Source organism: Sapajus apella, unplaced genomic scaffold (assembly GCF_009761245.1).
Source record: "Sapajus apella isolate SASKATOON/1434 unplaced genomic scaffold, GSC_monkey_1.0 scaffold15, whole genome shotgun sequence".
NCBI classification, from domain to species: Eukaryota; Metazoa; Chordata; class Mammalia; order Primates; family Cebidae; genus Sapajus; species Sapajus apella.
The window spans coordinates 10,038,266-10,066,196 of NW_022436955.1; the positions used below are offsets into that span (position 1 = coordinate 10,038,266).

The 27,931-nt window shown below is 50.7% G+C and overlaps 2 protein-coding genes across 6 annotated transcripts in view; one reads left to right on the forward strand and one right to left on the reverse strand.

The window, feature by feature from the left end:
- Positions 1-12,719, forward strand: part of BEAN1 (brain expressed associated with NEDD4 1) — a 57,670-nt gene extending 44,951 nt beyond the window's left edge. For both annotated transcript variants that reach the window (XM_032284114.1, XM_032284115.1), the window contains 2 exons: positions 7,805-7,955; positions 10,481-12,719. In XM_032284114.1, the coding sequence (XP_032140005.1) occupies positions 7,805-7,955; positions 10,481-10,820 (491 nt within the window). In that variant the 3' untranslated portion in view covers positions 10,821-12,719. The remainder of the gene's footprint in view (positions 1-7,804; positions 7,956-10,480) is intronic.
- A 9,799-nt stretch (positions 12,720-22,518) lies between these two features.
- The window catches only part of TK2 (thymidine kinase 2), a 38,758-nt gene continuing 33,345 nt past the window's right edge, over positions 22,519-27,931 (reverse strand). For all 4 annotated transcript variants that reach the window (XM_032284119.1, XM_032284116.1, XM_032284117.1 and 1 more), the window contains 2 exons: positions 26,644-26,724; positions 22,519-25,025 (listed from right to left, as the gene is read on the reverse strand). In XM_032284119.1, coding sequence (XP_032140010.1) covers positions 24,927-25,025; positions 26,644-26,724 — 180 coding nt within the window. In that variant the 3' untranslated portion in view covers positions 22,519-24,926. The remainder of the gene's footprint in view (positions 25,026-26,643; positions 26,725-27,931) is intronic.

The following is a 27,931-nucleotide window of genomic DNA, read 5'->3' on the forward strand; positions in this document are numbered from 1 at the left end:
GAGAGTGTGTCACTCCTCCTGCCACTGTTGGTCCAGGCTGTACCAACGGCTGGTCTAGCTGGTGCCTGGATGGATGGATGAATGGATGGATGGATGGATGGATGGAGAAATGGGTGGAGAGATGGGTGGATGGGTGGATGAATGGAGAGAGGAATGGATGGATGGGAAGGGTGAAGGACTCATAGGGAAATGGATACGTGAGGAGTGAAGCAATGGATTGATGGAGGTTGAGTGGAAGGGTCGGTAGGTGGATGGAGAGATGGATGGGTGGAGAGTATGGATGGATAAATGGGTAGATGAAATGATGGATGAATGAGAAAATGGAGGGATGGATAGATGGGTGGACTGAGTGTTATGTCTGACTGGATGGATGCAAGGGAGGGCTGGGTGGAGGAACAGAAAGATAAATAGGTAAGCAGCAGGATGGGTTGATGGGGGGTGAGTATATGAATAAGTGAATAGGTGAACTGACGGAATGAATGATGAGTGAATAAAGCCAGCCCTAGTGAGAGCCAGCAGAGCACAAACAGAACTGATCTGAGGGTCTCCCAGTTGTTGGAATCATCTTTAATCAGAGTTGGTGGCTAATTCTTGGGTGACCAGTCCCAAAACTGCATGTAGCCAGAATGCCTGATCTTTTTGCAGAACATAGACATCTGACTGTCACTCCAGGGGCCAGCTGTCTAAGGCAGCAGGAAAAAATTCAATCAATTCCATTCTCGGACAATTTTCAATGGCAGGAAAAGCCAGACTCTTCCTTCCCAAACCTCCATCCACAGGCCTTCAAGGGCTTCTGCGTGGGTCCAAGGCCACCATCAGATAGGAAAAATAAAAGCAGGACCTTGGCGGTGCTTAACAGCAATAGCCACCCTTCACACTGGGGGTGAAGTAATGCCAGCCTCCTAGAAGCCAAAGCCCTGGCCAGACCTAAGGCACTTCCCCCTCTAGGGTAGGAAGAGCTTGGGGAAAAAGGAAACTTTTTTTTTGAGATGGAGTTTCACTCATGTTGTCCAGGCTGGAGTGCAATGGCACAATCCTGGCTCACCACAATCTCCACCTCCCAGGTTCAAGTGATTCTCCTGCCTCAGCCTCCCAAGTAGCTGGGATTACAAGCACACGCCACCACACCCGGCTAATTTTGTATTTTTAGTAGAGATAGAGTTTCACCATGTTGGTCAGGCTGGTCTCAAACTCCCAACCTCAGGTGATCTGCCCGCCTCGGCCTCCCAAAGTTCTGGGATTACAGGTGTGAGCCACCGCACCTGACAGAAAGGAAACATTTTTGAAATAGATTGAATTGGATCTGAACAGCCCTGGCCTTTGGGGCCCCTCTTCCCCTTCCCAGACACACCCTGATTAGCCAGCAGGTTTGGGGCATTTCCTGTCCCTTTTCACAGAGTTAACTGGTTAAGGAGGGGACTAAGGGGTAGCTGGAGTTGGTGAACAGGAGCCTGGTAGTAATGGCCGTGCGTAAGGAGTGCTTGCTGGGTGCCTGGCGCTGTTTGTGCATAATGTCACTGTGCAAAATCCTCACCATAGTCCTGGTGGGATGATAAAAGTCCTACCTTTTATCATCATCCCAATTGACAGATCAGAAAGTTGAGGCTGGAATGATTAACAGGCGGGATCACCCAGCAGGCAAGTGGTGGATCCCAGACTTGAGCCCAGGCAGTCTGACCTGGTGCCCACAGGCTGCCAGCTGCCCAGCACTGCCTGAGAAGGGAGCTGGAGGTGTTGGGGAGATGCCCCTGGGAGCCATCCCGTGGGCTCAAGGCAGTGTCCGGCAGACGTGCACATGGCCACAGTGGGTGTCACTCAGACCTGGATGTCACTCCCCTGGGAAAACTGTTAGAACCAGAAGAGCAGGAGGCTGGACCTTATGCAAGACACAGAGGGACATCCAGGATGAGTCAGGAGACAAGTGGCCACAGTTGAGGAAGGAACAGCAGGCTAGCGGACTGTTCTCACTGCCCAACAATGAGGATCGAAGAGAAGGTTCAGCATGAATAAAACAGACGTGGAAAGCTCAGCCCACACAGTCTCTGCAAGTCTCTCCTAAGCCAAGGACTCCCCAAGGAGACAAGTCAGGAGCACTCCCCGGCCAGGACAGGACTGGCCCACCCCTGCATCACCAGCCTGAGCCTGGAGAGGTCAGGGCTCCTGCCCAAAGCATGCCCGTCTCCCCCAAGAGAAACCCAGAACCCCCAGCCCTGCGGGGTGCAGGGCAGACCCAGGATGGTCAGCCTGCCGCCTGCCCCTCACACAGCCTGGCCCTTGCCCAGCTCCTGCCGCTCCTCTCCAAGCACCTGTCCATGCTCCTTCCAGCCTCCGCCCTTTGCCTGGGCCCTTCCCTCTGCCTTGACTGCCATTCCCTGTACTTCTCCAATCAAGAAAAGCCGTCCAGGCCCCGCTCAAAGGCTGCCTCCTTAAGGGAGCTTGTGTGGCCTCTCCTCACACCTACCAGACAGAGTTGAATGGGTGTCCCCCTTCTGTGTACATCCTTGGCATTGCACCCACTCCTCCCTCAGTGTCTCGGTCATGGGGTGATTGTGCTGCATCAAAGAGAGTAGGGCCTGCAGGAGACTCGCCCCCACCCAGGCTCGGGCCTGGAGGAGGAACTCCATGGGCAAGGATAGGAGCCACCACATTTTATCCTCATAGCAAAAGATGAAGCGGCCGCCTTTAAAGACTAGGAAACTGGCCAGGCATGGTGGCCCACACCTGTAATCCTAGCACTTTGGGAAGCTGAGGTGGACAGATCACCTGAGGTCAGGAGTTCAAGACCAGCCTGGCCAACATGGTGAAACCTTGTCTCTACTAAAAATACAAAAATTAGCTGAGCATGGTGGCACGTGCCTCTGATTGCAGCTACTCAGGAGGCTGAGGCAGGAGAATCGCTTGAACCTGGGAGGCAGAGGTTGCAGTGAGCCAAGACTGCACCACTGCACTCCAGCCTGGGTGACAGAGCGAGACTCTGTCTCAAAAAATAAAAAATAAAGAATAGGAAACTGGGCTGGGTGCCGTGGCTCACACCTGTAATTTCAACACTTTGGGAGGCTGAGGTGGGAGGATTGCTTCAGACCAGGAGTTTGAGACCAGCCTGGGCAGCACAGCAAGACCCCATCTCTACAAAAAAAAAAAAAAAAAAAGTAAAAATTATCAAGGTGTGGTGGCACATGCCTGTAGTCCCAGCTATTAAGGAAGCTGAGTCGGGAGGGCCCCTTGAGCCCAGGTCAAGGCTTCAGTGAGCTATGATCTCACCACTGCACGCCATGCTGGGTGACAGAACAGAGAGAGACCCTGTCTCTAAAAAAGTAAGACTAGGAAACTGAGGCATGAAGAAGCAACTTGTTCAATGACTTACCTTGGAACACATGCCAGGAGCTCACAGTAGTTCCCAAGCTGAAAGGCTGAGAGGTTGGCCTCGGCGTGGAGGAAAGAGATGGGCTTGGGGGCAGGCCAGCCCCTCTGTAGTCTGTGGTGGCCTCGGGACTGGTGCCAATGAATGAGCCAGAATGAATGAGTCCCACCCACTCCAGGGACTCCTCGGCTCTGTACCTGGAGTGGGTGGGATGACTGAGACCACAGCTCAGCCATGTGGAGTCAGGCTTTGGCTCCCACTGCAGCCTGTCACGGTGGTGACCCCTATGGGGTTCCCACCTCCCTGTCCCACTTCTGCTCTCAGCTCCAGCTTTGGCACCTCCTGGGACTTCAGCATGGAGCCCAGGGGTGCTGTTGCCCCACACCTTCCCCCACCCTTCTGGAGGGTGTGCAGGGGCTGCTGGGAGCCTTGGGAGGATGCCAGGGAAGAGGGAAACACATTGTAAGCAACCATGGGAGAACACAAGAGCAGCACAGCCAGGCGCAGTGGCTCACACCTGTAATCCCAGCATACCTGTAATCCCAGCACACCTGTAATCCCAGCACTTTGGGAGGCCAAGGCGGGAGGATGGATTGAGCTTGGGAGTTTGAGGCTGCAGTAGGCTATGATCACACCACTACACTCCAGCCTGGGCAACAGAGCAAGACCCGGTCTCCAAAAAAAAAAAAAAAAAAAGGAGGAGGAGCAGTGCACCAGCAAGCCCCAACCTTTGACACTGGGCCCCTTCCACCTGTCAGACACACTCACACCCTTCCGACTCTGGTGACTGAAGCTCTCCTGGCCTCTCTCCCACCCGTCTGGCTACAGATTCCTCTCCTCTGTCCCTTTATAGGTCAAGGTCCCTCATATCCCATGCCTTGATCCTGGTCCTCTCTCTACACCCCAAGGTCCCTCACATCCCATATCTTGGTCCTGGTCCTCTCTCTACACCCACTCCCTGCTCCATCTCGTCCATCATCCGTCGTCCTCCCTTACCTGGCTCCAGCCCTCAGGTCAGCTCCAGAACTGCGTGCCCAGATGTCCACTGGATATCGCCCCATGAGGCCCCACAGGCACCTCAGGCTCAAGTGTCGACAGAGGGCTGATTTCCTGCTTCCTCAGGAAAGTTGCCAAAACTCTCTGGGCCTCAGGCGAGTCGTCTATAAAATGGGTACAGGAGGATCCACCTCAGAAAGTTATTGTGAGGACTAAACTGTCACAGCACCTGGCTAATGGGTAAATACATGCTCAGTAAATGTGGCCATCTCCATCTCTTTCTCCAAGAAAACCTGCTCCCAGGCCACTGCACTAATGCCAGCTGTCCCTGCCTGCCCGCCACTAGCCTGGCACCTCCAAGGCATTGTCCACAAGGCAACCAAAGTGACAGGACTGTGACCACTTCTCAATGGCTCCTCATCACCCTCAGGACAGAGTTGGCTCTCTGCCTGCCCACAGAGCCTTTCTGTAGTCTAGCCAGACAGAGAGAGGAGCCACAAATATTTGAGAATGAAATGAGGGTGGGGGAGGGAGGAAAAGAGTGAAGGAGAGAGGAAGGGAGGAAGGAAAAAAGGAAGAAAGGAGAAAGAAAGAGAGAAGAAACAGAGAGAGCGAAAGAAAGAAAAGAAAGAAGGAAGGAGAAAGAAGAAAGAAAATAAAAAATGAAGGGAGAAAGGAAAGAAAAAAAGACAGAAAAGAGAGAAAGAGAAAGAAAAAGAAAATTCTGTTCCATCCTGAGCTTTAAGAGAGGTCTGGTGGCTGACTGTCTCCTCTCACTTGCTGCAGTTTAGAGCACGTGACCACTCGTTCTTTTCATCTGGTGGAAGGGGCACCACCACTCTCCTCTCCCAGTGGGGTGTGGGGTAGATGAGATCACAGAGACTGAACATAGCAGGCGCTCATGGGTGCCAATTCCTTTTCCTCCCTCTCCCAGAGCCTGTCAAAGGGCAGTGAACTTGGAGTGAGGCTAAATAATGAACGAAGGTATTTTTAAATTGGGGTATAGAGGAGGTCTCACCTCCTGTGAAGTGGGAAGCAGGGCTTCTGGAGTCCTAGACCATCTGGGTCTGTGCTGACGGGGAAGTCAGGAGAGAAGGGAAAAGAAGGAATTTGGGGAGTTCAAATGGGGGTGGAGGGTGCTGGTTTCTTTCCAGCTGTTCCTCAAGAGCTCTGCCCAGCTGGATGTCTCAGATTTGGGGTCTGAGCACCTTAGGGCAGCCTCAGTTTTCCCAAGATGCTCCCCTCTGGGAGGTCGAAGAAAAAGCAGCCCAAGAAGAAAGGACAGATAGCAGTTTGCTTCTGCCCTAACAGCCCTCAGCACTGCCCACCCAGTCACCCCACTCAGATCCAGGAAGCAGCCCTGACTTTCCCCCAGGGATCCCCATGTGACCGCCACACCTGCTGCCCTGCAGGTGGAACCCTCCCCTGAACCCAAAACCCTTCCCTAGCAATGTTGGCTAGTGGTGGGAAGGGGTCGCTGGCACCAGAGCCCAGCAGCCCAGGTTCAACTTCCAGCCTCACCTTGTTGCTGCGTGCTGTTGTCTTTCCTTAGTTTCTTCCCTAAGTCCTTCCAAAAATTCTGTCTCTCAGCTGATGCCCTGAACAGGGGAAACAAATCTTATTTTAGCTCTTTTTTTATAGCATATGTTATTGACTTCATTTCTCCTAGTAGAAAAGTAATGTGTATTCACTATAGAATACGTTAGAAATATAGACAGTATAAAGAAAGAAATAAGGATCCTGATCCTGTCATCCGGACAGGGCCACTATCAACATGTTTGGAATATGTTCTTTCATTTTTTTTTTTTTTAGTCAGAGTTTCACTCTTGTTGCCCTGTCTGGAGTGCAATGCCATGATCTTGACTCACCACAACCTCCGCCTGCCGGGTTCAAACGGTTCTCCTGCCTCAGCCTCCCTAGTAGCTAGGACTACAGGCATATGACACCACGCCCAGCTGGTTTTTTTGTTTTTTGGGTTTTTTTGCATTTTTAGTAGAGACAGGATTTCTCCATGTTGGTCAGGCTGGTCTCAAACTCCCAAACCTCAGGTGACCCGCCCGCTTCTGCCTCCCGAAGTGCTGGGATTACAGGTGTGAGCCACCACGCCGGGCATGTTTGGAATATTTTCTTCTGAGAGCTTTCTCAGTGTCCATATATAGCCCTGGAATTGTACCTACAGATAGAATTTCATATGCAGATTCCTCCACTCACTATTATATGAAGAGTGGGAAAAAGAGATTAGGGGAGTGGAAAGAGCAGTCTTTGTGGTTATACAGACTGCATAAATTCCAACTCCATGCTTTACCACGTGTGTGAAACTGGGCCTCAGCTCCTAGTCTGTAGAATGGGGATGGCAACTGCGCCACTCACAGCAGAAAAAGGTCATATCTCTGCCCTTGATGCCAAGCCCTGCCCCCAGAGGGAAGGAGGCAGCTGGGAGCCCTGGGCTGGGGAGACCTGGTGTATCAGCCACCTTTGCAGCTCCCCCTGTTCCCATCCAGGACTAGACCTGTCAGAAACTAGTGGGTGGGGAGCTTAGAAAGGAGGAGCCAAGACACCCAGCTGCCCTCCAGCCCAACCACTCACTGTGTGTTGTCCTCCAGCAAGTCATGGGGCCTCTTGGAACCTCGGCTGTGGAATGAGAGGATTGTGCTCCAGCAGCATTTCCTAAGCAGTGTTTCTAGGTCTAAGAAAGGAAGAGTCTGAGGTCGAATGCTGGACAAGCACAGTTAAATGTGTTTCTTAGCTGCAGGACTTTTCAGAGCCTTTGATGTCAGAGGATAATGCATTGTGGGGAGTTGCCAGACTTATCATAGATGCCCTTTTTACCCCAAGATACCTAAAGGGAATTGAGTGTGGTTGGGGTTGGGGAGGCCTGATCCCAGAGTTCTCTGCAGCCCTTGTTCCTTGCTACTCTCCTCCCATTTTTCATGCCCAGCCTAACTCCACAGCTCAAAGCTCCCTGTTCACAGCACACACTTCTTTTTTATCTCCCTCCTTGGAAAGCCATTCGCTTCCCTCCTCCCTGCCTTCCCCTCTTCCCCAGGTTAATTCCTAGAAAAAACTCAGTTATAGCAGCCCCTCCTCCAGGAAGCCCTCCCTGACTTCCAGGCTGGTCAGACCTGCCTCTACTCCCACAGTCCCAGTAGGACTTCTACGAAAGCTCACGACACACTGCCCAGTATCAGGCTATCCCCAAGGCAGGCTGCCACCACCCTGGGAGCTGGCCAGGACAGGGCCAGCTCTGCTTCCTCTCTGTATCCCGATCCCCAACACAACAATGGCACCCATATTCTGGAGCTATCACTGATGAATAAAGGCAGCTGTGCTTGGTGAGGAGGGGAGTGGTCACGTGGGGAATCAGAGCCTCCACGGCCTCAGGTACACCCATGAGGATGGTCCCTGGATCCTGGCCTGAGGCTGAGGCTGGTGGTCTGTTACCTGCAGTGTCAGACGGACACACATACAGCCGCTCAAGCCACAGGATGCACTACGCCTGCAGCTCCTCGGAGGACTGGCCACCACCCTTGGACATCAGCTCTGACGGGGATGTGGATGCCACAGTGCTCAGGGAGCTGTACCCAGATTCTCCACCAGGGTAAGGAAGCCATGTGGGCAAGGGGGGCATCAGAGGGTGGGGCCCTGGACACAAAGACCCCCCCCCAACTCCATCATGGGAAAGAGTGGCACCTTTCCACATAGTATAAATGCAGAAGACATCTTCTCAGTGGGCACAGCCACCTCCTCCCCGCTCCTGACCAAGCAGGTCCCATTGAGGCAGTGTGACTTAGCAGATGTCACCTGGAAGTGCTAGAAAAGGAAGAGACAAGCCCAGCTCCTCAGACAGCTGAGCAGGTGTGCCAGGAATGCCCTTGCAGTTTCTGGGGAGGTTCCGTGGCAGCTGTCCTGAGCTCGCTGAGGATCTGCTCCTCTGGGTGTCTCCCTGGAGGTGGGAGGGAAATTCACTGTGCTTCTATAAATAACACCAGGGACTAGGGCAGCAAAGAGGGGACGAGCCCATATGCTGACAGCTGATGGCCCCAGGTGCACTCACTCTGGAAATTCCTTCTTGTATGATCATGAGCAAGTTACTTAATCTTGCTGTGCCTGCTTCTCCATTGTGGAAATGAAATGAAATGTCATTGTTGAAATGCCCCATGGGACTCATGAAAATGACACAGAAGCGCCCATAAAATGCACAGCAAGGCACTGCCTCTTCTCACCAGTGGTGCCGTTACTATTTCGAGGCCACAGGTGATAAACTGTCCATGCTGAGGAGGATGAGGAGACGGGATCAGGGAGGATGGGCTGATACAGGAAATCACCCTTTGTCAAGGTGTGTGAGGGGCTTGGGTTGGGAGGAACTGGGACCTTCAGAGATGCAGAGGAGGGTATCACCAGCAGAGGGCACAGATGAGCAAAGGCCTGGAGGCAGCCCCGCTTCAGAGGGCACAGTTGGGTTTGAACTCCTCTCCCTTTCCTCTGCCCTGGCTTTGCAGTCAGACCTGCCTGGGTTTGAGCCCATCCTGGACGCTGCCCAAGTTGATGCCTTCGGGCATGTCACTGTGGCTCTCAGGGGCCTCATTTCTTTATGAAATAGGGACCAATAACCCTGCTTCCTGGGTTTTCCTGGGGAGGAAGAAGATACTGTGGGTGTCTGGAGATGTGGCTCAGGGTTACCCTTGGCTCCTAAGGCCATGGCCTGAGGACACAGTCACCTCCCTCAATCCCAGGAGTCCAGCCTGTAGGGGAAGGGCCAACTGGGCCCCAGAGACCAGGAGCTGGGCCCCAAGGAGGCTGCCTTTACCCGGTGTGGCTCATCTAAAGGACAGGAACAGGTGCGGCTGCTTCTGATGGAGGTGGAGGTGCACAGATGCCCTGGGGGTGCCTGGAGCAGACTTCTTCCTGAGCCAGAGCAGAGCATTGGGTTGGCCTCAGGCAGGAGAGCCGTCCCTGCTGCAGGCCTCCGTTGTGGTCAGGCACCTCCGCCCAGGCTGGTTGGGATCAGGGCTGGAACAGATTGGGCAGACCTGAGGCAGGGGTGGGGAGGGGTAAGGAAGGTGGGGGCATGGCTGGGAAGACAGGGGTGATTTCCCCCCAAACACACACACATATGCACACATGCACACATGAACACACACACACACCTGCTGAGACCTCCCAGGCGACAGGGGTCTGGCTGATCCTGGGGTCTTTGTGGCCTCACCTGCAGCCACCAAGGCAGAGGCTGGCCTTAGGGATTGAGACGGGTTTCTCTCAGAGAAGCGGGGTTCACGGAGCCAGAAGGAGGGAATTATGCCCTCAGTTATGTCCTGGGGACCCCAGAGACAGCGGCAGTGGAAAGAGAAAGGGACAGATGGAGCTTGTGGCCAGGAGGAACCTGTGTCTGCAATCACGCCCACAGCAGTGGCTGTGTCCAAACTGCCCTCAGGCCCCTCAAGCAGCCCCTCCCCATGGGGAGCTCTTCTCTGGGGGCCCTTTGGTCCACTCCTGCCAGCCGCCACCAGGCAGACCACCTGTCAGTACTTGAAGAGGGAAAGGGTTCAGGGCCTCCACCATTCCCTGCTAGGAGACCCCCAGCCCTGTCCTCCCCCTTGCCCTTCCACCTTCACCCCTGCCCCAGGATCACAAGCAAGGGTGATGCTGCCAGTCCTTTCCAGGGCAGTGGGTGCTTTTTGGCTCCGCATCTGTGGGTTCAGAGGGGCCCCAGGACTCTTTCCTAAACGTAGAAGGGGAACTTTGGAGTGGCTGGAGACCAAGGGGTGTCTGGCAGCCTGAGGTTGGTCCTACCCAGCCTCCACACACCCAGTGCGCTGCAGGGAGAGGTTCACTAGACAATGACCACTGCTGTTTCGAGGTACTAGAGACTCGGCCATTCTGTGTTGAGTTCATGCTGCACATGAGGGCTGAGTCAGGTCCCGATTCCAGGTCCCAAGGGTTCTTGGGTCCCCTCTGGAAGTAGAGGGAGGTAGTAGAGTTTCACTGGAGCCAGCGTGGACAAGGCCCACCCTGGCCCACAGCCAGGACAGCTTGTCACTGCAGAGAGACCCCCCCCTCAAGCCTTTGGGAGAGACCCAGCCCTAAGGCCTAAGCAGGGTACTGAGGGAGCCTCTTCTCTTGTAGCTACGAGGAGTGTGTGGGGCCAGGGGCCACTCAGCTATATGTTCCCACGGACGCACCGCCACCCTACTCGCTGACCGACTCCTGCCCCACGCTGGATGGTGCCTTTGACTCAGGCAGCAGCCACAGCCCCGGCCGACACCAGCAGGAGCAGAGGAGCCCAGGCCAGAGTGGCCTCCGCACGGTCTCCATGGACACACTGCCCCCCTATGAGGCTGTGTGTGGGGCTGGCCCCCCATCAGGCCTGCTGCCACTGCCGGGCCCAGGACCAGGGCCAAGGGGCTCACAGAGCTCACCCACCCCAACCCGGGCCCCAGCTTCCGGCCCAGAGAGGATCGTATGAGGGACCCAGCCGGCAGGGTTCTGCCGGTCCCTATGGGCTGAACCACGTTCTTTAGGCACACAAAGGGGTGCACACACACATACAGAGAGATGCACATGTGACTCATACACACACATAGACCAAACTTGTATACACACAGACATCTACACTGACATGCCCCATGCACACACACACAGATCTAGACATGTCCCACATGTGTGTAGACACGTGTACACAAACAGGCCCGCCACAAACACAAAACCCACCTGCAAAGGTTTCATGGAACACGGAGCTCTCTTGACCTCCCCTCCCTCCTCCCAACCTGTGGGTTGTGCCTCTGTAGACAGCACTGTGGGGAGAGAGGTGACATAGGAAGTGGGACTTTCTCTTCCCTCTCCGGGCCCGTTTGCCCCTACTCTCGCCCAGCAAGCTGTGCCCAAATTCTGATTCTGCCTCTGGAAACTGCTGGACCATCCAAGGTCAGCTCCCTGTCCTGATCCCTGCCCAGGGCCAGCTCGTCCTCCTGGGAGGTGGGACAGGCCCCAGTGAGGTTCCGCTGTGCACTGTGCCTATCTCTCAATTCCAGGGCAGAAGAGCCCACCACATCACCACCCTGCCACTTACAAGGTGGGGGACCCGGGTCTGGGGGCTCAGGCACAACCTGCAAGCCCTCACAGCCCACCAGGCCCCCTCCCGAGCCTGGTACCCTCAGTCAGGTGGTGCTAGTGGAGCTATCTCTGAAGCTGCAGGCCCCAGGTAGGTGGGCAGGGCCCTCCGTGGGTGTGCGGCGGCGGTTCCCTCATCAATCCGGCCACTGCCCAGGACTGAGGGTCTTCAAGGAAGATGAGGCCATTACCCTTCTCCAGGTGGCTTCACCGCAGTGCTGCCTGGGCACCTCTCTGAAGCAGAGAAGTGTCCCCTTGCTCAGTCCCTGTCCAGCCAACCACTGTGGCCTGCACGAAAATGGGTCGGAGCCAGACCCCCGAGCTGGTGCTGTCCTCCTAGGTGGCCGCTCATAGCTGGGGATGGTGAGTGGATGTGTTCTGGCCTTGCCCACGTGGGTGTTTGCAGAGACAACATGAAGGGGGTATGCTCCCCATCAATACCACCTTACCACCACAAGAGAACCAGTAGGCTACTCCGCCTTGCTGCCATGGAAGGGAATTTGTAGGGTCAGCCTGGCTGTAGAAAGGCTGGCCCAGATCTTGGGCAAGAAACCCCAGAGATTTCCATCAAAGATCACGCAGGTCATGGAGGTGATTCCCGAAGACCCAGCCCACGGACGGTGGCAGCCACGCATCTTTGAGGAGTGTCTCTGCCAGCATTGCCAGCGGCCATCACCCTGCCTCCCTCCCACCTCTCATCCCCCATCGTTAAACAACAGCACCCTACCCAGCCTCCCTACATTTCCATTCCTCCAATGAAGGGCTAAGACGATTTAATAATCTCTTTCTCAAGAGGGGTGGCAAGGATGGCGATCGTGAATTTTATTTTCTGTAGAGAGAGCACTCCTTCTGGAGCGGAGCTTAAAGAAATCCACCCAGAGGCTCTGTAGCATCCTGCCCGCAGCCTCCCTGGAGCCCCAGACTCCAACTGGGGGAGGGGCTTGTTTACAAGCTGTTCTGACCACCTTAGCGGTGTACTGTTTTCTAGGCAAAAAATATCTGTCTGTTGTACTGTATAGGCTTTAAAATGCACTCCAGGAATGAGACTTTTAAGAAACACATCCTGCTTCTGCAACTCTAGAGAGTGCTGTGGGGGAAAAAAGGATAAAAATTCCTACCTGCTCATCAGTGTTTGAAGGATGGAGCTGAATAGCTTTTCTTGTTCCTGGACCAGGCAAGCAACGATGTATCTTTTCTGTGTTCAAAATAAATATATCAATAAAATGTAGCAAGAAGTACCACTTTGAGAGAGTGCCTAAGGGTTTGTTTTGGTTTTGTTTTTTGTTTTTTCTTCAGACAAGGACTCACTCCACTCACTCACCCAGAGGCTGGAGTGCAATGGTAAACATAGTTCACTGTAGCCTTGAACTCCTGGATTCAAGTGATCCTCCCACCTCAGACTCCCAAGCAGCTGGGACTACAGGCATGCACCCCCAAACCCAGCTAATTTTTGATTTTTAACTTTTGTGAAGACAGGGTCTCACTCTGCTGCCCAGGCTAGTCTCAAACTCCTGGTCTCAAGTGATCCTTTTGCCTCAGCCTCCTGAATAGGGTTTATACCTTTTGAAACTTGTAAGGAAAGGAAACACTAAATCGCAACAAAAATATACCTCCTGCTAACAATCCCTACCCATTACCTCTCAAGATTAAGCATCGCTGAAGCCTTGTTATTTCCCAGTTGATGTGGGTGTCTGGATAGTCAGTGCTTTACAGGAGTTACCTTTTATTTTTTTAACCTCACTGCAAGTTGGCATCATTTCTCTGAGACACGGCTGGTGTAACGTCATGAAGATGGGCCATCAGCGTCAGGACCTGACTCTAGGAACTTCAGAGACTGCATGTTTTAATCTAACAGTGGCTGCTTGTAGCACCCTGATGGTTTGTACTATCAGGAAAGAGAGAAAAATGGCAATGAGACTGAAATGAGCTGCCGTCTCACCCTCAGCAGGAATTCCCCTCTTCCTTTCCATGCCTTCCACAAGACCATGGCTTTGGTTACTGATCTCTTAGCAGACAGAGCCTGGTCCCCTTCCTCTGTCATATTTCCCTCCCATCAGAACCAAAATAGAACCCGCTAGTCCTAGACCCCCAAGTGCCTTGAAAGTGGGGTGCAATCCCAAAGGAGGGTGCAGCAGGGGGAAAGACTGTGAGATAGGCTTGTCCTTCTGGTTCTTCAGCACATGTCCCCGCTGGACAGGCCAAGGCTGGCTCTGCCACGCCCACCACCCCCACTCTGAGCTCACACTGCCACCTGCTGGCTCCCTGCTGCCACTGTTCAAAGTGAACAAGTAAGGCCTTGAAAAATGAGGAAGCCCCCTTTTCACCTTGAAACACGCTACCCACCGACGCTCATAATTGCAGACAAAACCCGTTATTTTGATCCTGGGTTTTTCTTCCACCTTGAGATGTTCCATAAGGTTTTACTCATTTGAGTATTCCATTTTCAGAGCTAACCCCTGCCGCACCAGCATCTCTCTCTGGACAGAGCCTGACACTTCTGTCCCCCTCTCTGTATGGAAAATAACCATTCCTCTGTACTGAACACCACTAGGCATGGCTCTGGTGCCACCTCCGTGCTCTGGGGCTCCACCTCCTGGGCATGAATGAGAAACTTCCACAGTGATGGTGTCCAGCCACGTGCTGCCCCCAACCTGAACCATCCCACACCAACACCCCGCTCCCACCGCAGACAGGATCCCACAGGCCTTTGGGACTGTCATGCTCTTGGCTTTTCCTGCTCCATCCATGCTATGTCCTGTGCTGTGGTGTGTCACATATGGCACCACATTTGAGGTCCTTTGCACATTCCTAAGGAGATGCCTCCTGTCTGTGCCAGGGGCCAAGGAGAGCACCCTGGGTACCCAGGCTCATCAGAGGCCCAAGGAGATGGAAGGAGAAGCTGCATCACAGGACAGTGGAGACAGGGACGTCAGGGCCAGACCCTGGGACGAGGATGTGGGTGTGAGGGTTTGGTAAGGGAGGTGATCCCAGGAGTGCCAGATAGAGTGAGACAGGAAACAAGGCAGGCAAGGAAGCCAGTAAGGGGTTCACCAAGTGGGTCACCACTGCAGGCCACTGAGTTCAGTCCCACTGGTGACTCTGAGAGACAGAACAGAACGCATCCTTGAAGTGAGCCCGCCTTAAGGTACAGGAGATGGGTCGTTTGTACCCTGACGCTCAGCAGACATTTTTGGAGGCTGCCCTTTGGAGAATGTTCATTCCTGCCTCTTGTGGAGGCCAAACATACACACAGGTGGGTACATTTGGGCATGGCACATGAACATACACATGCCCTTAGTCGTTCCTCACTGGGATCCCAACAGAGGGCATCCTCCTCCAACCAGGGCCCTCTCTATGCAGTGGCAGGCGTCACTAACCCAGGGACAGCCCCTCAGGCTTCCCATCTGTGAAACGGGAAATATTAAATAGGTGAAGGTCCCTTCAGGGCACACAGCAGGTGCTTAATGAATGTTGGTACTTGCCTTTGCTCTCCCTGAAGCTGAGCATATAACCACACCATTTTCAGTCCTTAAGACAAAGGAGGGGCCACAGACTAGAAGAATTTAAAAGCTTTGACTCCACCTCCATCCTAGTCAGAGAGAGCCATCCACTAAGACAGCCCCTACACAGGCTTTCTGAGACACAAATCAGGAAGCAGCAGGCACTGGGAAGCCCAGGGCACACTACTTAATCACCCACTCCAACTATCCATCCAACTATCCATCTATCCCTTCCTCCCATCCTCCCTCCCTCCCTTTATCCATCTATCTATCCTTCCTTCCTTCTATCCAGCCATCCGTCTGTCCGTCCAACCATCCATCCCCACCTCCCACCCTCCTTCCCTCCCTCGATCCTTCCTTCCTTCTATCCAGCCCCTCATCCATCCAACCATCCATCCATCCACCATCCATCCATCTACCCACCCACCATCCATGCATCTACCCACCCACCATCCATCCATCTACCTACCCACCTTTCCTAATCACTTAGCACAGCATCTGACAGCCCACAGCCAAGCTGGAGAGCTGTCAGGGTGTACAGCATTATGGGGCAGGCAAGGGAGCAACACCCCAGCCACAAGCCTCCATCAGGAACATCAAAAACAAGTGGGGCCAGGGGCAGTGGCTTATACCCATAATCCCAACACTGGGAGGCCAAGGTGGGAGGATCACTTAAGCCCAGGAGTTTGAGACCAGCCTGGACAACATAGCGAGACCCTGTCTCTATAAATTTTTTTTTTTAATTAGTCAGCCATGTAGTCCCAGTTACTCAAGAGGCTGAGACAGGAGGACTGCTTGAGAGATTAAAGAGCTCACATCAGCTTAATTTTCTGCACAAAGATTTTAATTCATGTATTCATGAATTAAAAAGTTCAAGACTGCAGTGAGCCATGGTCACAACACTTCACTCCAGCCTGGGTGACAGAGTGAACCCTGTCTCTTAAAATAAAAATAAATAAGTGGAAAAAAAAAAAAAGGCAGACCTGGAGGCAGAGCAGGTCAGCAATCTCAGGAGAAGGATGAGGCAAGAGGCTGCATCAGCTTGGAACCACCACGGCCACTCCAAGGCATATCCCCCAGGGCACCTGACCTGCAGCAAAGGAGCCTGGAAGAGCAACTTAGGCCAAAGATTCCAGGGGCAGGCTAATTATTTTCTTTCTTTTCTGATCATTAACATAATAAGCATGCTTATCCCCAAACAAAAACAGAGCTTTTGTTCTCTGCACTAAGCCTGCTCCTCCTGAATTCCCCATCTGGGTAAATGAGTCCACCATCTACTCACTCAAATTCAATACAGATGTCATCATTGACTTCTCTCCTCTCTCCCTTGCGCGCGCGCGCTCGCTCTCTCTCTCTCTCTCTCTCTCTCTCTCTCTCTCGTGTGTGTGTGTGTGTGTGTGTGTGTGTGTGTGTGTGTGTGTCTCGCCCTCTCTCCCCTCTCCTCGACATCCTTCATCCAATTCCTAGCTCCTTTCATAACGGAGTCTGAATCTGTCCCCTTCCCACCTCCTTCCACAGTAACCAAATTCACTGTCGTCTCTCACTCACATCCCTGGAGGCTGCCAGCCTTCTGCAGCCTGTGCTCCACCCAAATGCCGAATCCCGGAGGATTCTGTTAAAACCTACATTAGGGCTGTGCATGGTGGCTCATGCCTATAATCCTAGCACTTTGGGAAGCGGAGGTGGGAGGACTGCTTGAGTCCAGGAGTTTGAGACCAGCCTGGGCAACACAGAAAGACCCCATCTCTATGTCTAAAAAAAAAAATTTTTTTTAATGTAAAAAAACAAAAACAAAAACAAAAACCTACGTTTGATCATGACCCTCATCTCATCTGTTCAATTCCCTCCAGGGGTGCCTGAGGCCATATCAAGTCCCTGGCTCATCCCCTCACTTCCCCTCTGAACACTCACCTTGGGTCCCTTCCCTATTGTGTACTGTAGCCAGAACCACCCCAGCTTCTGCTAGGTTCTGGAACGTGCTGAGCCTGGCTCTATTCCCAGCCTCTGCACAAACTGTTCCCTCTGCTCTGTCCCCCTACCCCACCCTGCCATCTTCTCTTTCTTGTTATTCACATTTCCTCTTAAATTTCACCTTCTCAGAGAGGCCCCCCTCTGACCAACCATCTCTCTTATCACATCAGCTTAATTTTCTGCAAAGATTTTAATTCATGTATTCAATTTCCATTTACCCCCATTAGAAGATAAGCTCCATGAGATCAACTTCATCTTGTCTCATTCACCACTGTTTCCAAGCATCCATCATATTACACCATCAAATGAGTAGAAAGCTTAGAAAGTACAGATATGAAAACAAAAGCAAACATTGCCATCATTTCCACCATTCAGAGATACCCAACGTTACTATGTTTGCGCAATTCCTCCAGTCTTTCTTCCATATACACATATATTTAAAAATTGAGACTATAATATTTACAGTATTGTGCTCTGCCTTTATTTCCCATGAAGGGCATTAACCAATTTTAGACCAAGAAAAAGTTGCAAAATAGTACAAAGAACTCCTTTCCACCCCTTACCCTGCTTCTCCTGAAGTTGACATCTTATGTAACCATAGTATAATGATCCAGAACAGGAAATTAATACTGATACAATGTTATTAGCTATACTACAAACCTTATTTAAGTTTCCCCAATGTTTCATTAATATCTTCGCTCTATTCCAAGAGCATATACAGGATCCCACATTGCACTGAAGTTGACATCTTATGTAACCATAATATAATGATCAAGAATAGGAAATTAATATTGATACAATGTTATTAACTATACTACTAACATTGTTTAAGTTTCCCAGTGTTCTGTTAATATCTTTTCTCTATTCCAGGAGCCTATACAGGATCCCACACTGCATTTGTATATTTTCCTTTGTCTCCTCCAGTCTGTAATAGTTATTCAGTTTTTGCCTAGTCTAATATGACCTTGATGCTTTTAAAGAGTTTTTAAAAATCAGTTATTTTGTTGAATGTCCCTCCATTTGAGTTTGACTGGTGCTTTCTTATTACTGGAGTCAAGTATGCATTTCTGGCAAGAATACCACACACACACCAAAAAAAAATAAAAAATAAAAAAAATAAGATGCTGCCAGGCGCAATGACTCACACTGTAATCCCAGCACTTTCAGAGGCCAAGGCAGGCAGATCACTTGAGCTCAGGAGTTCGAGACCAGCCTGGGCAATGTGACAAAAGCCCTACTCTACAAAAAATACAAAAATTAGCTAGGCCTGGTGGCACACACCTGTAGTCCCAGCTCCCCAGGAAGCTGAGGAAGATCACCTGAGCCCAGGAAGTTGAGGCTACAGTAAGCTGTGATTACACTACTGTATTCCAGCCTGGGCAACAGAGCGAGACCCTGTCTCAAAAGAAAAAAAAAATATGATGCTGTGCCCTTCTCAGAGCATCTTGTTAAAGACTTCATGATGTCCTACGTCTTACTACCTTGATCGCTTATTAAGCTGGTATGTATAGGGTTTCCATCTCCACTGTTAAATTACTTTCTTTCCCTTTTTACTTGATAAATATATTGGGGGAAATACTTAGAAACTATACAAATCTTGTTTCTCAAACTTCTGTCCACTAATTTTCATATTGACAGGTAAATCTTGTCTGTTATATTTTTAACTGTGGTGTTTGTGTAATGGCAAATCTGTTTCCCTCTTGCCTTTTACATGTATTAACTGGATTCTTCATAAGGAAGCACTCCCTTTATTTTCTACTTACTTATTTCTTCAATTATTTATGTCAGCATGGATTCGTGGATGTTTATTTTAGTCTATGTGTTAGAATCCAATACTATCACAATTTATTTTGTTCCTCAAACTGTTCCAGCTTTGGTCATTAGGAACTTCAGGCAAGCTCCTAAATTCCCTTGACATGGTTCCATTGTCCCCCAATCCCCTGCACTTTCTTTCTGGCAACACAAGATATTCCAGGCTCATCTTGTCACTCTCCTGTGGCATCTCTAGAATCGACCACATCTCCTAGGAGCCCTGGTTCCTTTTACAGGAGAATGGTGTTTAGAGACCAAGATCTGGGTAGCAGGTGTGCTCGCTGTTACCGGTGTCATCACTTCTAGATCCACTCAAGACAGAGCTAGGAAACGTAGGTATGTGTACTAACCACACATAAACACACACATACATCTATATTTCTGTATTTGTCTATATATAGTTTTATTTATTATTTGTTTAGAGACAGGGTCTTGCTTTGTTGCCCAGGCTGGAGTGCAGTGGTGCAATCACAGCTCTCTGCAGCCTTGAACTCCTGGGCTCAATCTATCCTCTCACCTCAGCCTCCCAAGTACAGGAGCACACCATCACACTTGGCTAATTTTTGTAATTTTTGTAGAGATGGGGTTTTGCCACATTGCCCAGGCTGATCTCTAACTCCTGGGCTCAAGCAATTCACCCACCTTGGCCTCCTGAAGTGCTGGAATTACAAGTGTGAGCCATCATAGCCTAACATTTCTAAATCATGAGTTTATACTGACACCTCCTATTCTAATCCAGCACCACAGGGTTTATTCTAGGCCCCTCTCTATTATTTGTAACCTCTTTCACTAACAGTAAGAAATCCAGCCCTCATAGTCTACAATCTATTTACTTGTTTGTTCAACTTTAGTATACACAGTTTCAGAATCACTAACCCATGCTCCTGTGAGAAACACTTTTTTTTTTTTTTGCCCATTGCAACCTCTGCCTCCTGGGTTCAAGCAATTCTCATGTCTCAGCCTCTTGACACAGCTGGGATTACAGGCGTGCGCCACCACGCCCAGCTAATTTTTGTACCTTTAGTAGAGACAGGGTTTCAGCACATTAGCCAGGCTGGTCTCTAACTCCTGACTTCAGGTGATCCGCCCACCCTGGCCTCCCAAAGTGTTGAGATTACAGGTGTGAGCCACCGCACCTGGCCGAGAAACACTTTTAATAACTGTATTACAACTTTTATAAACAAGACATTTTTGCCTTTACTCTTGCCGAATCCACTAAAGATACTGTTTTCCAGTTACGTGCTAGTTCTGTTCTTTCCTGCCCCCATCAGTATGGTTATGTTACTCACCTGTGGTATGATGGGGTTCATCTGTAATTTTTTGTATTCTGTTTTCTGTTCTCCCTACATCCTAGTTGCTCTTGTTTATTTTGGCAGTATGTGAAGGGTGTGTGAAACATTGCTATGGTTCTAACAGTCACAGTTATAGAAAAAGATATTTCAGGCTGGGTGCGGTAGTTCACTAATCCCAGCATTTTGGGAGGCCAAGGCAGGAAGATCACTTGAGGTCAGGGGTTTGAGACCAGCCAGGCCAACATGGAGAAATCTCCGTCTCTAATAAAAGTACAAAAATTAGCCAGGGTTGGTGGTGCACATCTGTAGTCCCAGCTACTCAAGAGGCTGAGGCATGCGAATCACTTGAGCCTGGGAGGCGGAGGTTGCAGTGAGCCAAGATCACACCACCGCACTCTAGACTGGGCAACAGAGTGAGACCCTGTCTTGAAACAATAAAAAGGTATTTCAGAGAAGTGTCATTCCCTTCTCTTCCCTGTAGCCCAGTCCCATTTTTCCCTTCTTTCCAGTCTTTTCCCACCAATGTATTTTGTCTCTGGGTGTCCTTCCTGTATTTCCTTTGCATTTGTGTATTTTCTTCTATCTTTTCTTTTTTTTTTTTAATTTACTTTTTGAGAAAGTTTCATTGTTGTTGCCCAGGCTGGAGTGCAATGGTGCAGTCTCAGCTCACTGCAACCTCCACCTCCTGGGTTCAAGTGATTCTCTTGCCTCAACCTCCCAAATAGCTGGGATTACAGGTGCCCACCATGCCCTGCTGATTTTTTGTATTTTTAGTAGAGATGAGGTTTTGCCCTGTTGGTCAGGCTGGTCTCGAACTCCTGACTTCAGGTGATCTGCCTGCCTCCCAAAGTGCTGGGATTACAGGCGTGAGCCTCCACACCCAGACTCTCTTCTTTCTGACAGGAAGGGTAGCATATTATAGATACTCATTTCCTTTTTTCACATAATTTTATATCCTAGAAATTATTTCATATCTATTCAGAGAGATCTTCCTCATTCTTCTATACAGCTGCATAGTAGTCCATCATGTGAATGGAAAACAGTTTATTTAACCACTCTCTTGTGTATGCATCTTTAGATTGTTTCCAATATTTTGTAATGATTAACAATCTCTGAGGACACCCTGTGTTCCACAGAGTCAAGTCTGATAAATAACAGTCTTGGAGAAAAAAAATATATATACAGAAATTCAAGAGAGCTTCTGTGGAGAGGGGTAAATACCAATACCCATTCTGGATTCCATGAGATAGGCTTTCCCTTAGCTTCTGTTTAATGACAGCTTTTGCCAAGTTCACCGTCTTACGTAAACTAGAGAAACATGAAATTCACTCCAGCCTTAGGGAAGCTGAGGGGATGGGATTATTAGAAAAAGGAAGTGTGTGCCAGGAGCTAAAACCACTGGTCTAGGAAGCACTTCAGTGAGTAATCTTGGCCAAGCCCAGAGCAGCCAGGGATGTATTATTGCTATTCCATTCTAAACAATGGATGACTGACATTTGTAAGAGCTTGTCATTATTTTAATAACTAACTCTTCAGGGTGGGGAAGCCAAGGAGATGGGTGTTCCTCCTTCCACACACATGTGAACATTTGAGGAAGCTCCCCACACCAGGGCTCCAGGAAAACAGAAGTGATTCAGATTCCATAGCACCCTGTGGGTAGACAGATTTCAAGACCGCCTTTTACCTGCTCTGAGGTTTAAATGGCACCACCGTCCCCCAGGTCTAATGGTGCAAGTCTGCAGGAAGATTGTTCTGAATGATACATTCCCCAGGCAGGGGGACACTTCTCATCTAGGTGAAGGGCTCCTACAGAAATGAAAGGGGCAGAAAGAGTAAGTGAAAGACAAAAACAAGCTGGGTAACATGTTTCCAGAGGTCCACATTCACTCATTTGTAAATTCAGTCACTCATGTCATCCAAACAAGGACGAGGTGGTTTCGGTCCTCACAGGGTTAGGCCTAACAAGGGACATTACGGTATGGAATGGGGATGGTGAGGGTGAGGGTGGGGTGATGTGGGGGTAGAGGGGAGAGGGAGGTGAGGCCCAGGGGACCCTGCAGTGCTGATGCTAGGTCATGTGACTCAGTCTGTGGGTATGCACTGCCCTCTTGCCTTTCCCCCACCTCCCAGGGCCTCTAGCAAAGCCCTGTAGGAACCTGCCAGCTTATCCTAGTTAAGCCTTGGAAAGGGACATTATTAGCATCTGGATTAAAGTATGAATGGGGAGCAGTGGGCTCTGATGCCAATCGTGGCCAGAGTAGGAACTCCAGCCTCCTCCTGGACAGTCAGGTCCCACAGGAAGGAAGCCAGGAGCCAGGAGGTAGAACCAGAAGAGAAAGGTGGAAAGAGCCTGGGACCCCGATGGCCACCAAGCCACCACAAAGCCCTGGACCACCACCCCCCTACACAGTTCCTTTATGTAAAAGAGAAATAGATTTCTATCTAGTTTCAAAAAAAAAAAAACAGATACATAAGATATTTTTTTAATATTTATAATCATATATTTTACATGTACAATCAAAAAGCTTAAAACTGGAATAAATGCTAACTGAAAGAAAACATATATGATGTGCAACATTTTTAAAAAGTCAACGAGGCAGAGCAGCTGAGCAGCTCCAGGGTGTACTGACTTCACGTCCCCATGGAACTCCAGTCTCACAGCAGGGATGAGGTGGGGGACACATCTGGAACATCACTGCCCTGGGTGTCCCCTCTGGGCACCTGGTCCACAGTAGTTATCTATGACTTCTCTGTGACCCCTGCCCCAATCAGCTCTGCCTGCCGCAGGGGACAGCAGCCCTAGGTGTTTCAGGTGTGGTCTCTAGGCTGGGAGGTTTTTGTGACCTGCCCTGGCCACTGCTTATGCACCCAGCCTCCTCTCCAAGGTGGAGGGCAGGGAGGACAGCAGGCTCGTCTTGGACCCTTACATTCCATGTTAGGAAACATGGGGTTTGAAAAATAAAAACTTGTTACTCTACTGGCAAAAGGATGCTGGCAGGAGCTAAAACCACTGGCCTAGGAAGCACTTCAAAATCAACAACAGGGCTTAGGTGAAGGAAGGAGTTGCTTTGTATCACGGAGCAAGAGAAAAATCACGGGTGCATGTTCTCAGAACGTCTTGAAATTATGCCTTGGGCAAAAAAAGAGACAGGGACAGAAAGAGAAATCACATTTCCCCCAAAATGGATGCTCAAATTGAGCCAAAGGAAAATATTGGACTGTTCATTTACAAATTCTCAAAGAGAGACCCCACACGTCAAGATTCCCAGTAGCAAAGGTTCTGCCTTCCCCAGTTTTCTAGCTACATGTGTCGAGCAGCCTGTGGGCTACAGGTGCTGCTGGACACAGCTCCGACCTGGCTGCTGCCTCTCATCCTGCCAGTGGCACAAGAATTGGTCTAAACAGGAAGGACCAGGAGTTGGAGGCCTTGACCTCTTAACTCTCTGGGACTGGCCCAGCAGGGGCACTTGGCACCTCTGTAGAGTCACAGCATCGCATGCACAGGTGCCCACACTCACAGGGGTCAGGGAGTGGCCTTGCTACCTCTATTTACAGCTACTCTGAGAGGCTGTGGCCTGTTTCTCCAGAGTCGAGCCTTAATCCTTCCCGGGGTTTGCAGCCAGTCTTCTTGAAACTGTCTCTGCCCACCTCAAAGAGTCAGGACCAGCAAAGCTTCCAGAGCCTTTACTTGCAAATACCAACTTTCCAGACTGTCCCCAAAGGGAATCTTCTTTCTTTTTCTTGTTTTCTGTTTGATCCAAGGATCAGCTGTGCCTTCAATGCAGTTTCAGCTGAGTGAAGCTAAGGTATTTTCTGAACCAACAAAGATGATTTCAGGCTCTATGGCTCGAGGCATTCCTCTGGATGAAACAACATTTCAAAAAGACTTAAGTCCACTGTGTCTCTCCCTTGGGCCACAGACTGTCAGTAACTCCAAGAGCAAAGCTCCTTATACAAGGACACAAGACAGGAAGGGAGCCTCGGAAGCCAGGGCTAGCTACCCCTTGCCCCAGCTTGGCTCTGGGCCACCCAGCCACAAACCAAAAGTGACTTCCCTGACATGGAGACGACAGCAGTTCAAGCAGGACCTTCACCACCAAGGAGACCCAGCACCATTCAGGAGCCAGCACGTGAATCTAATAAGGTCCTCAAAGTCCATATGAAGACATGGTAGACAGGGCTGCTGCAGCCTCAGCAGGGAAACCACTGAACACCGGGCTCCAGTCAAATGCAGCACAATTTTGTGGAAGTCTAGAAATGCTGACTGTCCTTGGGAAGTGCTCAATATTGAGAAAATGATACCAGCTCCACACACTGCTAGCTCTCCCCGGAAACATAAGAGAGCCTCCACTGGAAGAGGCAGGGTGATAAGGAACAGCTCTCAGGAGGAGGGAGCACAGGGCGAGGGAAAGTTGTAGAGTTGGCTGAAAGTCTGAATGGTGCCGGCTTCACTGCACACTGGCTGTGTGATCCCTGGGGAGCCCCTCAACCTTTCTGAGCTAGGATATAAGACTCCTACCTCGGCCTCCTGCTGAAGGTTGAGACGACTGGTACACAGCTTAAGCGTGAGGTCAGGTACACAACAGGTGCTCTCCCTAAGGGCGTCACGAGTGACTCAGCAGTGCAAAGCCACTGGGAGAGGGGGCGAATGTGAGGCTGCAGGCTCGGCAAACCCATTGGTCCCATTTGTCATTTACCCACAAGGGCCAGAGACTCATGACAAGACACTTGCAAAGGAGACAAGACCATTAGGAAAATCATGCTGGCCAGACACAAAGCCCTCCTGGGAGCAAGTTTTTCCAGATCTCTCCTAATAGCTAACTTGGCAGCTGCGGGCATTTTTCGGACATGATCCATAGACCTTTCATGATCCATAGACCTTTCATCCTATGGGCCATGCTTCCGATTCTCCGGAGTTAATATTCGATCCCGATTTTGTTCAAAGAGTTCTAACATCTTCTCCATGTGGTGGTCAGCCTCAATCACCTGGAAATTAGACACAGGGGTCACGGGGCTACACTAACCTCAGCAGCATCCTCCCTTCACAGCTAGAGAAGGAGAGATGGAAGCAGGCAGTAGGAGGCAGGGAGGGGCAGAGAAGGCTGCAGGCAGATAAAAAAGGAAGGTTAGGGCCAAATAGCTCTCAGCTCTAGAGCAATCTACATTTCCAATGAGGTTTTCACTTAAGAATGTACTACAAGGGCCAGATATGGTGGCTCATGTCTATTATCCAAGCATTTTGGGAGGCTGAGACCTGAAGATTATATGATCCGAGGAGTTTGAGACCAGCCTGGGCAACATAGTGAGACCCTGTAAGTTCATGAATGATTTTTTTTTCCCTCATCACTTTCTATCCTCCTTTTGTTATATAATAAGGGAGAAAAATAAACTGTACTTATTTAAAAATCTACTACAGTAGGCCAGGTGCAGTGACTCATACCAGTAATCCCAGCACTTTGGGAGGCCAAGGCAGGCAGATCACTTGAAGCCATGAGTTTGAGACCAGCCTTGCCAACATGACTAAACCTCGTCTCTACGAAAAACATAAAAAATTAGCCAGGCATGATGGTGTGCACCTGCAGTCCCTGCTACTCAGGAGGCTGAGGCAAGAGAATCACTTGAGCCCAGGGGGGAGAGGTTGCAGTGAACCGCGATCATGCCACTGCACTCCAGCCTGGGCAACAGAGCGAGACTCTGTCTCAAAAACAAACAAACAAAAAACTACTACAGTAATACCTCACTTTGTGGCAACCTCACTGCCTGCAAGAGCTGTAAGCAGAAGTATATGAGCCCAAACAATGTTCCTGTGGCCACGCACCAAAGCTCATGCACAGCCCTGCCTCGTAGCCCATCCCATGTTGCATATGTAACCACCTTAGGTTCCTCCCAATCAAGGCTTGGAGGGACCCCAGACTCCACATTTCTTGGGAGCATCTGGGTCACTGTACGTATGTCTGAGTAAAGAAATCTGAAAAAAAAAAAAAAAAATCTGGAAACAGCAAACTGGAAAACAAGGATATAGGGAAGTGAGGAAATTCTGACAGACAGACGCATCAGTGTCAGTCAGAGATGACACGTGGCAGCAAGAGAAAGGCGGGTTACTGTAAAAAGCAAACACAGGAACGCAGAGACATTAGTGGGCAAGGCAGACAGTTCCACACACCGCAGCACTTCCTAAGGGCATCACTGTGTGACAGCCCAGACCAGACACTGACATTCCTTCTGATGACTGCATCACCAAACAAAGGTGAAATGAGGCTCTGTGACATCCACAGAAGAAGGAAAGTCACATCGAAGGAACCACCATTCCAAATGGTGAAAACTGAAACCCGGGTCTAGAGTCTTGGTTGAAGATGCTGGATCAGTGACAACTACCAGGTGTGATGGCACTGGCACAGATCGCCTTCCCTCAGGTCTGGCCAACTCACTCTGAGACTCAGCCCAGAAATAGGAACTGGGAGAGAGAGGACCAGCCTTCTCACCTTCCTCCTTTGAAGGTGTCAAACTCTAGAGGACTGTGCCCTCCCCCAACTGCAAGGTGGCGGACATTCCTCATGTCACTCCTCTTTCTAGAACAGTCTCATACCCTGTAAGGGAGACTTACCAGAACAGGGGCTGCCACGGGGAAAAGGCTGCCTTTGATGAGCCACTCCTCATGGAGATGGTGAATTGCTTCCAGGTATTCCTGCCAGGGAAACACACAAGCAGTCTGGCCGGAGTGGGCGCAGCAGACCCAGCCCACCAAGGGTCTCAAGCAGAGAGAGAGGGCAGTTTTCAATGACCATGGGCAGTGACTCGGAAAAAGGAACCCTGCAAGGGCAAACCTGGCTCACGTGGACAGCAGCAGCCACAGCTGCATACTCGGCAGCCAGGACGAGCAGAACAATAGCAGAAGTGTCACCAGTCACCCTGCTTTGCTCCACTGGGGGTTCATGGGCACAAACACTGGCCCTTTCCCTGGCCTGAATCAAAGCCAAGGCAAAAGGCAGGACCCACACCTGGCTTCTCCCATTTACTGCCACTTCGGCAGCAACAGAGCCTCAGTTCCTTCAGGCAGGGGTCCAGCCCTGGGCAGCCTCTAAACCTCTCTTTCTTGCCACCAAGAGGACTGTGACCCTCACCCCTTGCCCGTCTATCCCCTCAACAACTCGCAACCTGTACACCCTTGAAACCATAAAGACCACCAACTGCAGAAAGCGTGATGCGGCGGAACCCAAGGGAAAAGGGGCACAGCCTCTCCCGAGCCATGGGGCCTGCACGCCGGGCAGAACAGATGCGCGCACTCTCCCAGGCACAGAGCAGGTTGGTTCCTCACACAGATTCCACTCGCCATCCCAGAGGCTCTCGTGTCAACTCTGCAACTGCCTTTTCATCCACTGCCAAGCCCTCCCTTGGCAACAGGAGCTAGATGTGTCCCATGGACCCCGTCAAACCCTTAAGACAACGGCTTGGCACTCCATCCTCCTAGCACTCTTGCCTCAAGGATTTTGAAGGAGCTGCCCAGAGTGAGGCCTGGGCCTTCGTGGCAGGAATTGCATCGTGCTGGCACCAGGGAAAAACAAGGCTGGGCAGGGCTTCTGGAGTTGGATAGGCCTCCCAGGGACAGTCTAGCCCATCCTGGGCTCAGAGCCCCCAACACTCCACTGAACACCTGCCCAGCATCTGCCTCCCTCCAGTGGCAGCTTCTCACATGGGGCATTCAGCTCAATACTAACTGAGCAACTACTAGGCGCCAGGCCCCGAGACACATGCAGAGGACACAGAGGGAATAAGGCCCAATCTTAAAAAGCTTATTCCCTCTGTGGCCTATGCTATCACAGCCCTTAGGACAGCATACTGACACTATTTGTTTATACCTTTGTACAAAGGTATATTTGTTTATACCTACAAAG